Here is a 12,859-nt window from a genome sequence, read left to right as displayed (position 1 = left end):
ATGGAATACTATGCAGCCATAAAAAAGGATGAGTTCGTGTCCTTTGTAGGGACATGGATGCAGCTGGAAGCCATCATTCTCAGCAAACTATGGCAAGAACATAAAGCCAAATACCGCATGTTCTCACTCATAGGTGGGAATTGAACAATGAGATCACCTGGACACAAGAAGGGGAACATCACACACCAGGTCCCATTGTGGGGATGGGGGAAAGAGGAGGGATAGCATTAGGAGATATACCTAATGCAAATGATGAGTTAACGGGTGCAGCACATCAACATGGCACATGTATACATATGTAACAAACCTGCACGTTGTGCACATGTACCCTAGAACTTAAAGTATAATAATAAAAAAAAAAGAAACTAGAGAGCGGTAGTGGTTGAACAACATTGTGAATGCACTAAATGCTATTGAACTGTATACTTTAAAATAGTTAATTGAATGTTATGTGAATTTCATCTTAATAAAAAAAATCATATAATGAATCATGTATTCACCTTGGCTTACTGATCTACAAGTATATTCTCTATGTTTAGAGAATGTTTACAGGATAATTAGTAGAAAAGAGTTATAATTTAGAGATTGCATGATAATACCATGAAAAGCAAATCTTATTTATAATTCAAGATAAATGTGAGATAAAAGTCTAACTAAAAGCCTAAAAATTACTTTTAGGAGAGTCTGCAAATTTTCCTCTCAAAGTTACAATTTTCTTTAAAAAAAAAATTGGAAACCAGATGGTCTTATACATAAAATCTCAATATTAAATCCATATGGGATTTAAAAATTAATTCTGTTGCAGCTGCAGCAATCATAACTGTAGTCAATGTGTTTATTTTTCCTTCAGTAATGTTTAGAGCAGTGTTTCTCAAAGTGGGAACTTGTTAGAAATGCAAATTCTCATGCTCCACCCCCATCTACTTAATCAGAAACCCTGGGGGTGAGACTCCCGCTGGCCATCTGTGTTTTAATAAGCCCTCCCTGTGAATGCTCAAATTTGAAGACCATTGGTTAAGACCAATAAGCACAAGTCTTGGACAGGGAGGCCATTATAAGCATTTTCTTACCAGACAACGTCTATTCTTAAACATTGCTCTGTTTGTACGAATTCTTAACATGTCAGCTTGCAACACCTGTGAATTAAAACTAAAAAGAAAAAGAAAAACATTTGTTATAAAATCCATTACAAAAAAAAATTTTTTTTTTGAGACGGAGTCTCGCTCTGTTCTGTTGCCAAGGCTGGAGTACAGTGGCACGATCTCAGCTCACTGCAACCTCTGCCTCCCAGGTTCAAGCAATCCTCCTACCTCAGCCCCCCTAGTAGCTGCGATTACAGGCACGCACCACTATGCCCAGCTGATTTTTGTGTTTTTAGTAGAGACGAGGTTTCACCATGTTGGTCAGGCTGGTCTCGAACTCCTGACCTCAGGTGATCCACCCACCTTGTCCCCCTCAAAGTGCTGGGATTACAGGCGTGGGCCACCATGCCCGGCCACAAAATTCTTTTAAAGAAAATTTCAAATACCTAAACAGCAAGGGTAAAGGCAAGCTGTGCAAAGGCAGAAATTAAAACACACACACACATACAGCCCTGGTTGGCTGAGCCTAAACAAGTCTCCATATAAGGTAAAGAATTCTCAAGCACACTACTTTACTCCTAATTATGCTATGGAGAATGAATATAATTTATTGTGAACTTGGAAGTACATCATTTTCAGTTTAAACCTGTAAATGATTTAAATTTATGATCAGAGCTACAATGTGCAAATACCAATTCCCTCTCAATTCCCAAAGTTTCACATGAATAAGAGGAATAACCAACAGCAGGGGCTGATAGAACTCAGATTTTTCACAGATGTGTTTGGTTTGGCCTACATAGTGTTAAAAGTGTTTTTGAATTTGTTTTGTACACTGTGAGATTTCACATTAAAAAAACAAAAACAAAAACAAAAAACAACACCCAGATTCCAACTTTCTGGCTTCTGTTGAAAAGTTGCAAGATTTTGCACCACTGGGCCACATTCCCATGATAACAATGGACTGAGGTTGTGCAGCTGCTGCCCACTGAAGTTAGGTCTGCGTCCTCAGCTTTGATGGTTGCCCACCAAGTGAACTCGGTCCTATTTGACCTTGTAATCCTGAAGAAATCATCATTTCATTGTTTTTTCAGAGATGTGGTCCCACTATATGTTGCCTAGGCTGCCCTCAAACTCCTAGGCTCAACGATGCTCCTGCCTCAGCCTCTCAAATAGCTAGGACTACAGATCCCAGCTGTGTCTGGCATGTTTTCCTTTTTATTATAACTTTTTATTTTGAAACGGTTTAAGACTCACAAGAAGTTGCAAAAAGAATACAGATGGTTTGCATGTACCCTTCATCCAGGTTCCTCCAATGTGAGAAATCATCTGTAACACTTTTGTTTTAGCTGCCTATATCCAGTCAACTGCCAGTATTTTAGATTTTACCTCTATACTCTCTCTCTCTCTGATATCCACCTGGTTCTTTTCATGCTCCTTGCCAAAAACCAATTCAAGGTCTTTTTCCTTTTCCACAGACTGCCATAGTCTAACTGGGCTCCCTGCCTCTCTTCTTTCCCTTCTCTAGGCTATCTAACAGACTACCAGGGGCACCTTCCTAAAGAACAGTTTGCTCACAACTTTCAGTGACTCTCTTCAGTGCCTATCAAATTCAGTTACGTTCTTTACTATGACATTCAAAGCCCTCCACAGTTTGGCTCCAGACTCTTCAATTTCATGGACTAGTACAATTTCAAAACAAAATCTAGGCAGAAACATAGTTGCCACCTCTTTCTTTTACCAAGTCAAGTCATTTTTTAAAAAACCCCACCATTGACCAATACCATCATTTCATTTGTAAAATGACATTTTGGTATTAAGAAAATAAGAGAACAACAAATCTCAGAGTACAGTACACTCCTGCCCAGGAAGGATGATTAGCAACTACATAATGACATCTTTAATTATGCTGTACTTAACTTTTTTAAAGGCACGGATTGGTAAAAACTTCACCTGAGATCAGCACTGATCAGCAGATGAACATTTGGGAGTCAGGGGTTCAGGCAAAGTGGACCATTCAGTTCTCTGGAATACATCTATGCTTTTCTGCCTTCAAGTCTGTTCTGTATATAATACTTAAAATACTATCCCAAGCATTGGTCCCCCTCTTTTCCAGGGTGTATCCTATCAATCCATGAAGGCCCATCTCAATTGTCACCTTCTTCATAAACTTGTCCTTCTCCCTCACCAGTCCCGCTGTAATTTCTCCCTTCCTTCTTTGAATTCCCCTAGCACTTTCTTTAGCTCCCTACGCACTTATCTTACTCTACCATACATTTAAGTCCTTCAAGTATTTATAGTCCCTATTAAAGTTTATCGAGCCCTGAGATATGTCTTTGCAACATCATAATTTGCATATAACAAGCAGTAACTTACTATTTTATGAATGGAAGGTATATGGATGTATCTAAGTTTACTTCCTTTCCCAGTCATTTTCTTTGTGGGAATAGGAATATGTTCTGGCAGTCACTTATAAGAAAATTGGAGGGACACTAATGGGCTATTTCTTTCTACTCTTTTTTGTGTACAAGTGTAGGGGGTTTAATTCTTAGGGCTAGCAATGATATATTCTACCCTAAATTTGTTCGCCAATTTTAGTAAGACTATAACTGAAAGAAAGAATTCAGGCAATATATACTTCAACTGATATGCATTATTCAACATGAATTTATAAAACCCTAGGTGATATTTGAACTGAGTTAAGTGCTACTTCTAACTCGGAAAAAGCAAAGGTAGTATAACTGGATGGAAGTTCAATGTTCCACATCAAATGATCAATAAACAGCTCTGTCTAAACTATAATAGATTTATGTCACTTATATTCCCAAAGTAATCATTTTTCATGGCTGCTATTCTTCCACGTTCGTAAGAGTTCAATAAACCAGAGGATGGGCAAACTTTTCCTGCAAAGGGCCAGAGAGTAAACATTTAAGGATTTGTGGGCCATACAGTATCTGTTGCAACTCCTCAGTTCTGCCACTGCAGTGGGAAAGTAGCCATAGATAATAACTAAACAAATGGGGATGGTTCCATTCCAATAAAATTTTATTTGCAAATCCAGGTGGTGGGCTGCATTTGGGTCTGGGGCAGTAATTTGCCTTTCAAATAGAATTGAGGGTCAGGGGCGGTGGCTCACGCCTGTAATAGCAGCACTTTAGGAGGCCAAGGTGGGCAGATCATGAGGTCAGGGGTTCGAGACCAGCCTGGCCAACATAGTGAACCCCATCTCTACTAAAAATACAAAAATTAGCCGGGCATGGTGGTGCATGCCTGTAGTCCCAGCTACTCGGGAGGCTGAGGCAGGAGAATCGCTTGAGCCCAGGAGGCAGAGGTTGCAGTGAGCCAAGATTGAATCACTGCACTCCAGCCTCAAGACTCCATCTCAGGAAAAAAGTAATAATAATTGAGGCAGTAACAGTTTAAATGCAGGGTCAAGGTAGAGGTTTTTAAGGTAGGGAGGCACTGGCAGGAATACAAGAACCTAATCTCTGAGTCTTTGCATAAGGGTCAGAGAAAGAGAAGAAAAAAACTCCTAGTTTTAAATATAGTTATTGACACTAGCAATAAAGTCAGCCAACTACAGGGATAAAGAGTATAAAGAACCAAGAGGTTCAAAACTTTTGATGTTGGAATTTTTATTAGTTCAAGATATACATAAAACAGTGCAGATGCTTCTTTAAAACAGTAATACTGTATTAAAGAGTTGATATAAAAGAAACAAATGTAAGGAATTTAATTCTGCAAATGCTGGTGCAAGAGGGTCTTTATATAGAAGAAACATCGAGCAAAGTTCGAAAATTACTTGAAAGAGGTGCAACAATGTTTAGCAAGCTAAATATTCTCTACAACAGCACAAAACATCCCCTCAGATCATTTGGGCAAGTTCCCTGACCTCAGGCATGTCACACATCATTCCTATGTTACTTCTTTTTGATGGACTGGAGTCCGTGAATGCTGTCCACTTTGTGGTTTCTGTATCTTTAACTCCTACTAAAGAAATATGCTAGTGATTCTCACTTTCTGAAAAGAATGCTTTACTGCCAGGTATAGTTTAGAAAGAGGAAGTACACAAGTATTAGAGGGCCAAGGAAGAAAAAAAAAGGGAGAAAAGTGAGCAGTATACATATGTAAATAAGAACTGAGGTGAAAATGAATTCAACTAAGGCTCAGTGTAATCCTACTCTAAATTTTTCTTGCTTCAGAATAACTTCTCTGACCATGCCCTACATTTTCTACAACAGCACAAAATATGCCCTCAGATCATCTAGGCAAGTTCCCTGATCTCAGGGATGTCACACATCATTCCTATGTTACTTCTTTCTGATGGACTACAGTCCCTGGACTCTGTCTACTTTGTGGTTTCTATATCTTTAAACTCCTACTAGAGAAATATGCTAGTGACCCTTATCTTTCTGTACAAATTTTACTTCATGCATCAGGATCTTTAGCTATGGAATTTAACACTGTAGCTATGCTCTAATATGATAAAAGCAAAAAACAAACAAAACAAAAAAATCCTTTGCAGAACAAAGCAAGGTATGAAGGGATAACTGAGATCTCTCTGTTTCCAAGGCTTTGAGGATTAGGGAAGGGTCCACTCCTTCTCTGGCGTATTTAATACATTAAAGAGGATCCACAGGTTCTTCCAAGTACACATCCTCCATCGTCTATTTGCAATCTATTTCTTCTTTTTATATTGTCTTCAATAAACCCAACATTCTCCCTATTGCTCTCTTCTACTAGTAGAGTGGGTCCCATAATTCCTTTATTCCCACAACAGGATTAGAGCAAAATCCCGAGTGAATAAAATGTTCTTATTCTCAGCACAACATGCAGAGTCCCCCTTCTATGTTTTTCTACCTGCCTATTTTAAAAAGGTAATGTATTTTTTTTTTTTGGTCAATCTTAGTTTGCTTTTCATTTTGTGAACAATATATTCTCTCCTACCTCAAATGACCCAAAAGCTGCATTTATTTAGTTAATCAGCTTAGTTATTGGTTAGTAGTGGCCAGAACAGTCATTTAGGAGTCAGGAAACAGAGGTTCCTAGTACTGGCTCTGCCACTAAACATGTCATTTTGGAGATTTATGGGCCTCAGTTTCCTCATATGTTAAACAAGGAGGGTAAAGCTGGTCTCTGAATCCCTTCCTGATAGTCTATGGTACTGTGAATTACAACTATCAATTAGTATGATGCCACAAAAGGTGAGGAGCAAAGTTAGCAATGTATGTAGTGAATGCATTTTTCAGACATTTTTATGATATCTAGAAAACCTTATAATACTGAAATGTGAGATCCAAAATATCATTTTAAAAGTATAGTTTAAGTAAGATTTAGGCCGGGCGCGATGGCTCATGCCTGTAATCCCAACACTTTGGGAGGCCGAGGTCGGCAGATCACAAGGTCAGGAGATCGAGACCATCCTGGCTAACATGGTGAAACCCCGTCTCCACTAAAAATACAAAAAATTAGGCGGGCATGGTGGCGGGTGCCTGAAGTCCCAGCTACTCGGTAGGCTGAGGCAGGAGAATCGCTTGAACCCGGGAGGCGGAGGTTGCAGTGAGCCGAGATCACGCCACTGCCCTCCAGCCTGGGCGACACAGTGAGACTCCGTCTTAAAAAACAAAAAAAGGTAACAAGATTTAGTAATCCCAGATCTTCAGAAATACAGTTAACCACCATTTAGTGCAGTGTTTCTAAATTATTTTTTCATTATTGACCCTCTAAAAAGCCTTTTTAGACATTTTTTCCCCTAATTGCTTCCCCTCCGTGAAATTTTAATAACACATATATACTATGTATCTGTGTACAGACTGTATGTATATCTGTGCTTTATACATAAAAAGAGTAAAAATTTTTCACACTCCCCCAAGAACTATTTTCTCCCCGCTTGGGGGAAGTATCACCCAGTGAGAATGTGTAATTTAGGAGATCAAGCTTCTGTGGTACCAAAACTTTTTGCGCCAATAAAAAATAAGTGTAGGACAGGAGCAGTGGCTCACATCTGTAATCCCAGCACTTTGGTAGGATCACCTGAGGCCAGGAGTTCGAGACCAGCCTGGCCAACATGGTGAAAACCTGTCTCTACTACAAATACAAAAAATTACCGGGTGTGGTGGCAGGCGCCTGTAATCCCAGCTACTAGGGAAGCTGAGGCGCGAGAATTGCTTGAACCCAGGAGGCGGAGGTTACAGTAAGCTGAGATCGTGCCACTGCACTCCAGCCTGGGCGACAGAGCAAGACTCTGTTTCAAAAAAAATAAAATAAAATAAAGGTGTAAAAAAGTCCAAAGCTTATTTGCTTGACAACCATTTCCATTCAAGTAGCTGGAGGTGAAGGTCAGAGGTGACAAAACAGCTGAAATGACAAATATTACAGTCCATGGCAGAAGATCTGGAGGTGAGTGGGGGAGGATGCTAAGTTTCTTCAAAGGAATGGGTAAGAAATGGGGTGAAGTTAGAAAAAAGCCGTGCTCCACACCAATTGGCTGCTGCTTTCGGGTCCGGGTGGACTATCAGGGGAGGATGTTCAGATTCAGATGTTTGTCACCCTCAGGGTGGGTGCGCGCTCTCCCTCAGGTCAGCCCGTCCCACTACCCCCACCCAAGGTTGAGGGTGGGATCTCAGGACACCAGGAACAAGGGAGATACCTGCAGAACCTCAACAAAAAAAGGGACGGGAATTCTATAGGAAAGCACTTTCCCGAACACCTCCTCCCCACCCGCTTGCCTCCTTCAGTATCTCAACCTGGCTCACCCAAGTCCATTGATCAAAGGGGCACTGTTGACTCTTCTCGGAATGTTGCTGTCTGCGGTAGCGGAACTCGGCAGCGACTCGAAACCTAGTTCCATTTTCTCCCGTGCCATGTCCGGGTCGAGGAGTAAGTTCTCAAGGCTTTCCGGCTGCCGTTCACACAAGGACAAGTCGACTTAGTGGGCAGGTGATGTAAGGAGAGAGGCAAAGGAGAAAAAGAGAAGAGAGGAGAAAGCTTTTAGACGAGTAGGGGTGCCCACCGTTGCAGCCCTAGCATCCCTAACATCAGTGAACACAAAGTTAGGCAGGACTGGCTCCGAACCGCCCATCTCCCACGATCGGGGCCTCTAACGATGAGAAGATCCCCCACCTCCAAGTCTATAATGTAACTGGGGAATTTAATCTGTCACCGCCGCGAATCCTTCTCCGTCTCTCTCAGCCCTGGCAACTCATGGTAAGCCTTTTCGGCCAAAACAAAAACTACAATCTGCCGCCTTTGACCATAAGTTGGGTCCCGCCCCTCAGAGCCTGCGATACGATTCCAGTCAGACCACGTGTAGTGTGACGCAGGCAATGACGTCACTTCACGCTCTTCTGTCAGCTTTGCCAGGGGCGCAGGCGCAGTTAAGAAGCCGCTTTATCCCCACGTCCTGCCCTCCTTCCTCTTTCCCCAATGCTCACTCCCCGTGGTTGTGCCTCTACTCTTTTACAAACCCTGGCATGGTTTCCTTAAGCATTATTTAGAAATGAAAGCGTTGGGAGGGGTGAGGTCCTTTCTGCCCTATGCCTAATTCTCAGTTTTCTTATTCCTTTATGACTGAGGCCAACAAGCTTCCAACCTCCTATGATGCATTTTTCCATCCTGTAACAGCAGACACACTACACCTTTGTAATTTTAGAAAAGCAAAAGTCTGAAAAGAAAAAAAAAAGATACTGCTATCGAAGTACTTAGAGGTCACTTGTTCCCAAAGGGTCTTGCTAAGGTGCTAACCTAACTGAGTTCATTTGGCAAACGAATTACTGTTTTCAGTGTGGTTTCTTTCTTTCTATTTTAAACCATAATTGTACAGTTTTTTTTTGTTTTGTTTTGTTTTTTTGAGATGGAATTTCGCTCTTGTTGCTCAGGCTGGAGTGCAGTGGCCGTGATCTCGGCTCACTGCAACCTCCACCTCCCAGGTTCAAGCGATTCTCCTGCCTCAGCCTCCCAAGTAGCTGGGATTACAGGTGCTCGCCACCACGCCTGGCTAATTTTTGTATTTTAGTAGAGATGGGGTTTCACCATGTGGGCCAGGCTGGTCTCGAACTCCTGGACCGAAGGTGATCCACCCACCTCGTCCTCCCAAAGTGCTGGGATTACAGGCTTGAGCCACCGCACCTGCCTCGGTGTGTGTTTTTACTTTATATATAATCTGGCTCCTCACAGCTGTTCATATAAAAAAGACCTCAGCTAATTTACAAAGATTTGAGTTAAAGCAGTGAGGCTTTTTAAAAAACAAATATCTCAGAATTTAGTATCTATGCAAATCAGTGTTTTCATTTCAGGTAGTATTAGAAGCTACATACATTCTAAGAATGCTGCCATGGCTCATATCATTTTAAGAACTGCTCTTTTAGAAATTTTAACCATCACTTAATGAGCCACACTAAGTACTAAAATCTTAACTCCATGCTAATAACTTTGTAAAACCACACATTTTAGTAACCATATAGAGGACCGGCTGAGAAGGCAAATAAACCTAGTGAAATGGGAGTTGTTAATTAAAATAGTCATAACACTTTATAGATAACAATTTTTTTTTTTTTTGAGACAGAGTTTTGCTCTTCTTGCCCAGGTTGGAGTGCAATGGTGCAATCTTAGCTCATCACAACCTCCGCCTCCCGGGTTCAAGCTATTCTCCTGCCTCAGCCTCCAGAGTAGCTGGGATTACAGGCACGTGCCACCACTCCCAGCTAATTTTGTATTTTTAGTAGAGATGGGGTTTCTCCATGTTGGTCAGGCTGGTCTCGAACTCCCGACCTCAGGTGATCCACCCGCCTCGGCCTCCCAAAGTGCTGGGATTACAGGTGTGAGCCTCTGCACCTGGCCTACAAAATGTTTTTACATACTTATCTGGATTGGTTCAATCATTAACCCTGCTCAGCTAACCAGTGGTGAACTTAAAATAATGGGACAGTCTTGAGATAGTTTGTGACAAGTTATGACATGTAAGATAATAAATATGTATTCTTTGTTCATTCTGGGAATAGAATAAGACAAACTTGATTATATTAGGCAGAATCAGATTACTTAAATCCCAGACATGAAGATGATGTGGAGTCCCCATTCCTGATATAAGACAGATTAATAATAGCTACCATTTCTTGGGCACTTACTATGTGCCAGGTACTGCCCTAATCACTTTAAATAGGTGATTGCATTTAAAGTTTACAATAATTCTTTGAGGTAGGCACCATCACAATGCCCATTTTTCACAGGAGGAAACCAAAGCCCAGAGGCATTACTCAAGTTACAACTACTAAGTGGCAAAGCCAAGATTCCTCTGCCCTTCTGTTTAAGTAAAAAAAAAAAAAATGAGGTGCCTCAGAATATCTGCCTGGACACAATTTCTGTACTCATAAGCACTTGATAAATACTTATGAAACTATTTTATGAATAAATGCAGGTTTAAATAGCCTATCTTTCATAGTTATCTTGTAAAGTAGGTAAATCATTTCTGTTTTACAGTTGGATAAAATTCCAAAGAGATTAATGGCACATAATTAGATAGCAGCAGAATTCAGGCTAGTATCAAGATGTCCTAAAAGCCACTGTTAAAATTCCCAGGGTACCTGAAAGTTTATAAAAGATGGTGGTTAAAGCTGAGTAAATTCAGGGTGAATGCAGAAGCAGTGATTAAAGACAGAACAGAGTCAAAAAACAAATTGCCTGAATAACAGAAAAATATGAAGCAGGCCAGTGAACAAGGGAATCTTACCTCCATTCTGTTCATTTTAATTTTCAACGTTTGCTAGTATTCTTGGCAGGTAATAAGATTTCATACGTATATTTTGAATAAATAGACAAAATTTCATCCTGCCTAAGCCTTACAAGTATCTAATTTTTAAATAAGTACAACACTAAGAAAACAGGTATAATAAAATGACAAGAAAAGAGTGACTAATGGATTATGTTTCTAAGAAAAGGAGTTAGTAATATGAAATAACTAAATATATGAGATGGTAGTAAGTTTACAGCTATTATCAAAGAGAAAGAGCTCTCTTTTACTAAAGACCAGCTACATGTCAGGAACCCCAAACCTGTAAAGATATAAATAGGACTCATAGTACATACACAAATTGGAATATCAAAAGGAACAAGTAATACAAAAACAGCAAGAATTCTATATGCTACAATGGCAAACACAACATTAAAGAAATTGTTTTCACTTATCCCCATTTCTACCCACACATTATTATACCAACCTAGCTGTGTTTCTTGATCAGTTCTTCCAGTTTCAGGGAAATATGCCATGATCTTGGGACACTGTTTTTGTTAGATCTAGACTTGACAATTAGGCTACTCTTCTCTTTGCATATCCCAGTCTGCTGCCGTGTGTCCCAGGCCCTCACCTATAAAAGGGAAGCAACAAACATGATAATCAGCCCTTTATTTTGCCAGTTGTCATGGCAACCTTGAAGCTACGTTGCAACCTTTAGTTACCACAAAAGCAAGTCAAATACAAGTTGAACTCAAATCTACAAACCACAAACACCCCAAACCTTCCCAAAAGATTTACATGAAAGGTAAAAAAAAAAAAAAACTAGCAGGCGAGAATGATGTGAATAAAACCTAGAAATGACGGCCAAAGTAGCATTCTTCTCCTCTTGTTCTCCTAAATTGTTAAGCTCCTGGGGTCAGTGCATGTGCGCCCTCAACAAATGATTGTTTAGTAGCTATTGTGAACAAAAGAATGTATTATAATTTCTTTTGAGCAGGGAGTAGGAGGTGGCGCTGGCCTAAAGGGTTGCTGAGACCTTGAGATAAAAAGAGATACCTAAGTTGCTCAAAAACAGAGGTTGTTGTTTCTAATCTAGCTGGGAGAAAAATACAGGCAATTTAAAGGAAACCATCTAAAAGTACTTACAAATCCCTCATACTGCAGGCAGAAAGCATAAACAGTGAGGAATAAAATGACGATTGGCCTTGGCAAGTTTAGTATGGGATAATTGAAAAAAGGCAGGCAAAATTATTATTTCTGGCTGAATTTTGAAAGCAATTTCATAACTATTACATTTCAATGCAATGGCCTTCTCTTCCCCAGGGCCATTCAAGTGGTGAGGATTAAGAGTTTGTGGAGTCCTGATAAGATAAGTAAGAAACAATGAGAAAAGGGCCCCAGGTGGGGAAGAACAATGAAACATTGCTCTGAGAGACCTAGGGCACAACAAGGACCTCCTTCCACATGTGACCCCAGCAGCATGACTTGTTTCCACATGCAGCCCCCTCCAGCTCCCTCCAGCCCCTGCCTCTTTGCAGATAGCTCCTCCTCTGCAGTGCTGCCCTTTGCCTCCTTGCAACATATTTTTCATGACTTCTCTAATAAATCTGCCTTTCTTTACCTATGACTGTCTTGGCAAATTCCTTTACCACCTGCGCCACTGGCCAGTTGCACGTGCAACATTTTGGTGGCCCGTATGGGCTTCTCCCCTACTCTCTTCCATTCCTCCAATTCCAACCTCTCGTTGGACAGCGTCAAAACCCTGAGATAATTTAAAGTCCCTGGCTAGGGCTGCTCCTCAGGGAACCAGGAGGTCCCGGTGGAAAGACATCAGACTGCTGCCCCACGATCCCATGAGAGTTCAGAATTTGCTTTACTTTTCAGTCTTCCAGCGGACAAATTCTAGTATCCCTCTGGCAATTGATGGCAACTGGTCAGGGCCATTTCCTGGTGTGGCCTGAAGGCCAGCGGGTGTGAACAGGTTTGGCTGCCTTGCCCAGAAGGGAAGAAGGCCCTCTCCTATCACTTCTGGTGAAAAGGTCTACAATCC

At 40.9% G+C, this 12,859-nt stretch overlaps 1 protein-coding gene across 3 annotated transcripts in view; it reads right to left on the bottom strand.

Moving 5' to 3' along the window:
- Window positions 1-12,859, bottom strand: part of FAM122C (family with sequence similarity 122C) — a 63,190-nt gene that overhangs the window by 44,367 nt on the left and 5,964 nt on the right. The window contains exons 2-4 of one of the 3 annotated variants that reach the window (XM_011948729.1): window positions 11,294-11,440; window positions 7,835-8,006; window positions 1,071-1,149 (exon numbers count right to left, since the gene is read on the bottom strand). In XM_011948729.1, the coding sequence (XP_011804119.1) occupies window positions 1,071-1,149; window positions 7,835-8,006; window positions 11,294-11,342 (300 nt within the window). In that variant the 5' untranslated portion in view covers window positions 11,343-11,440. Of the gene's footprint in view, window positions 1-1,070; window positions 1,150-4,665; window positions 6,694-7,834; window positions 8,411-11,293; window positions 11,441-12,859 lie in introns of those variants that run through there. The other 2 variants (XM_011948730.1, XM_011948731.1) reach the window with 2 other exon arrangements.

This window comes from Colobus angolensis, unplaced genomic scaffold (genome assembly GCF_000951035.1).
Source record: "Colobus angolensis palliatus isolate OR3802 unplaced genomic scaffold, Cang.pa_1.0 Scaffold283, whole genome shotgun sequence".
NCBI lineage: Eukaryota > Metazoa > Chordata > Mammalia > Primates > Cercopithecidae > Colobus > Colobus angolensis.
Note: the sequence above shows the minus strand (reverse complement) of the source record. Positions and strands in the feature narration are given on the sequence as shown.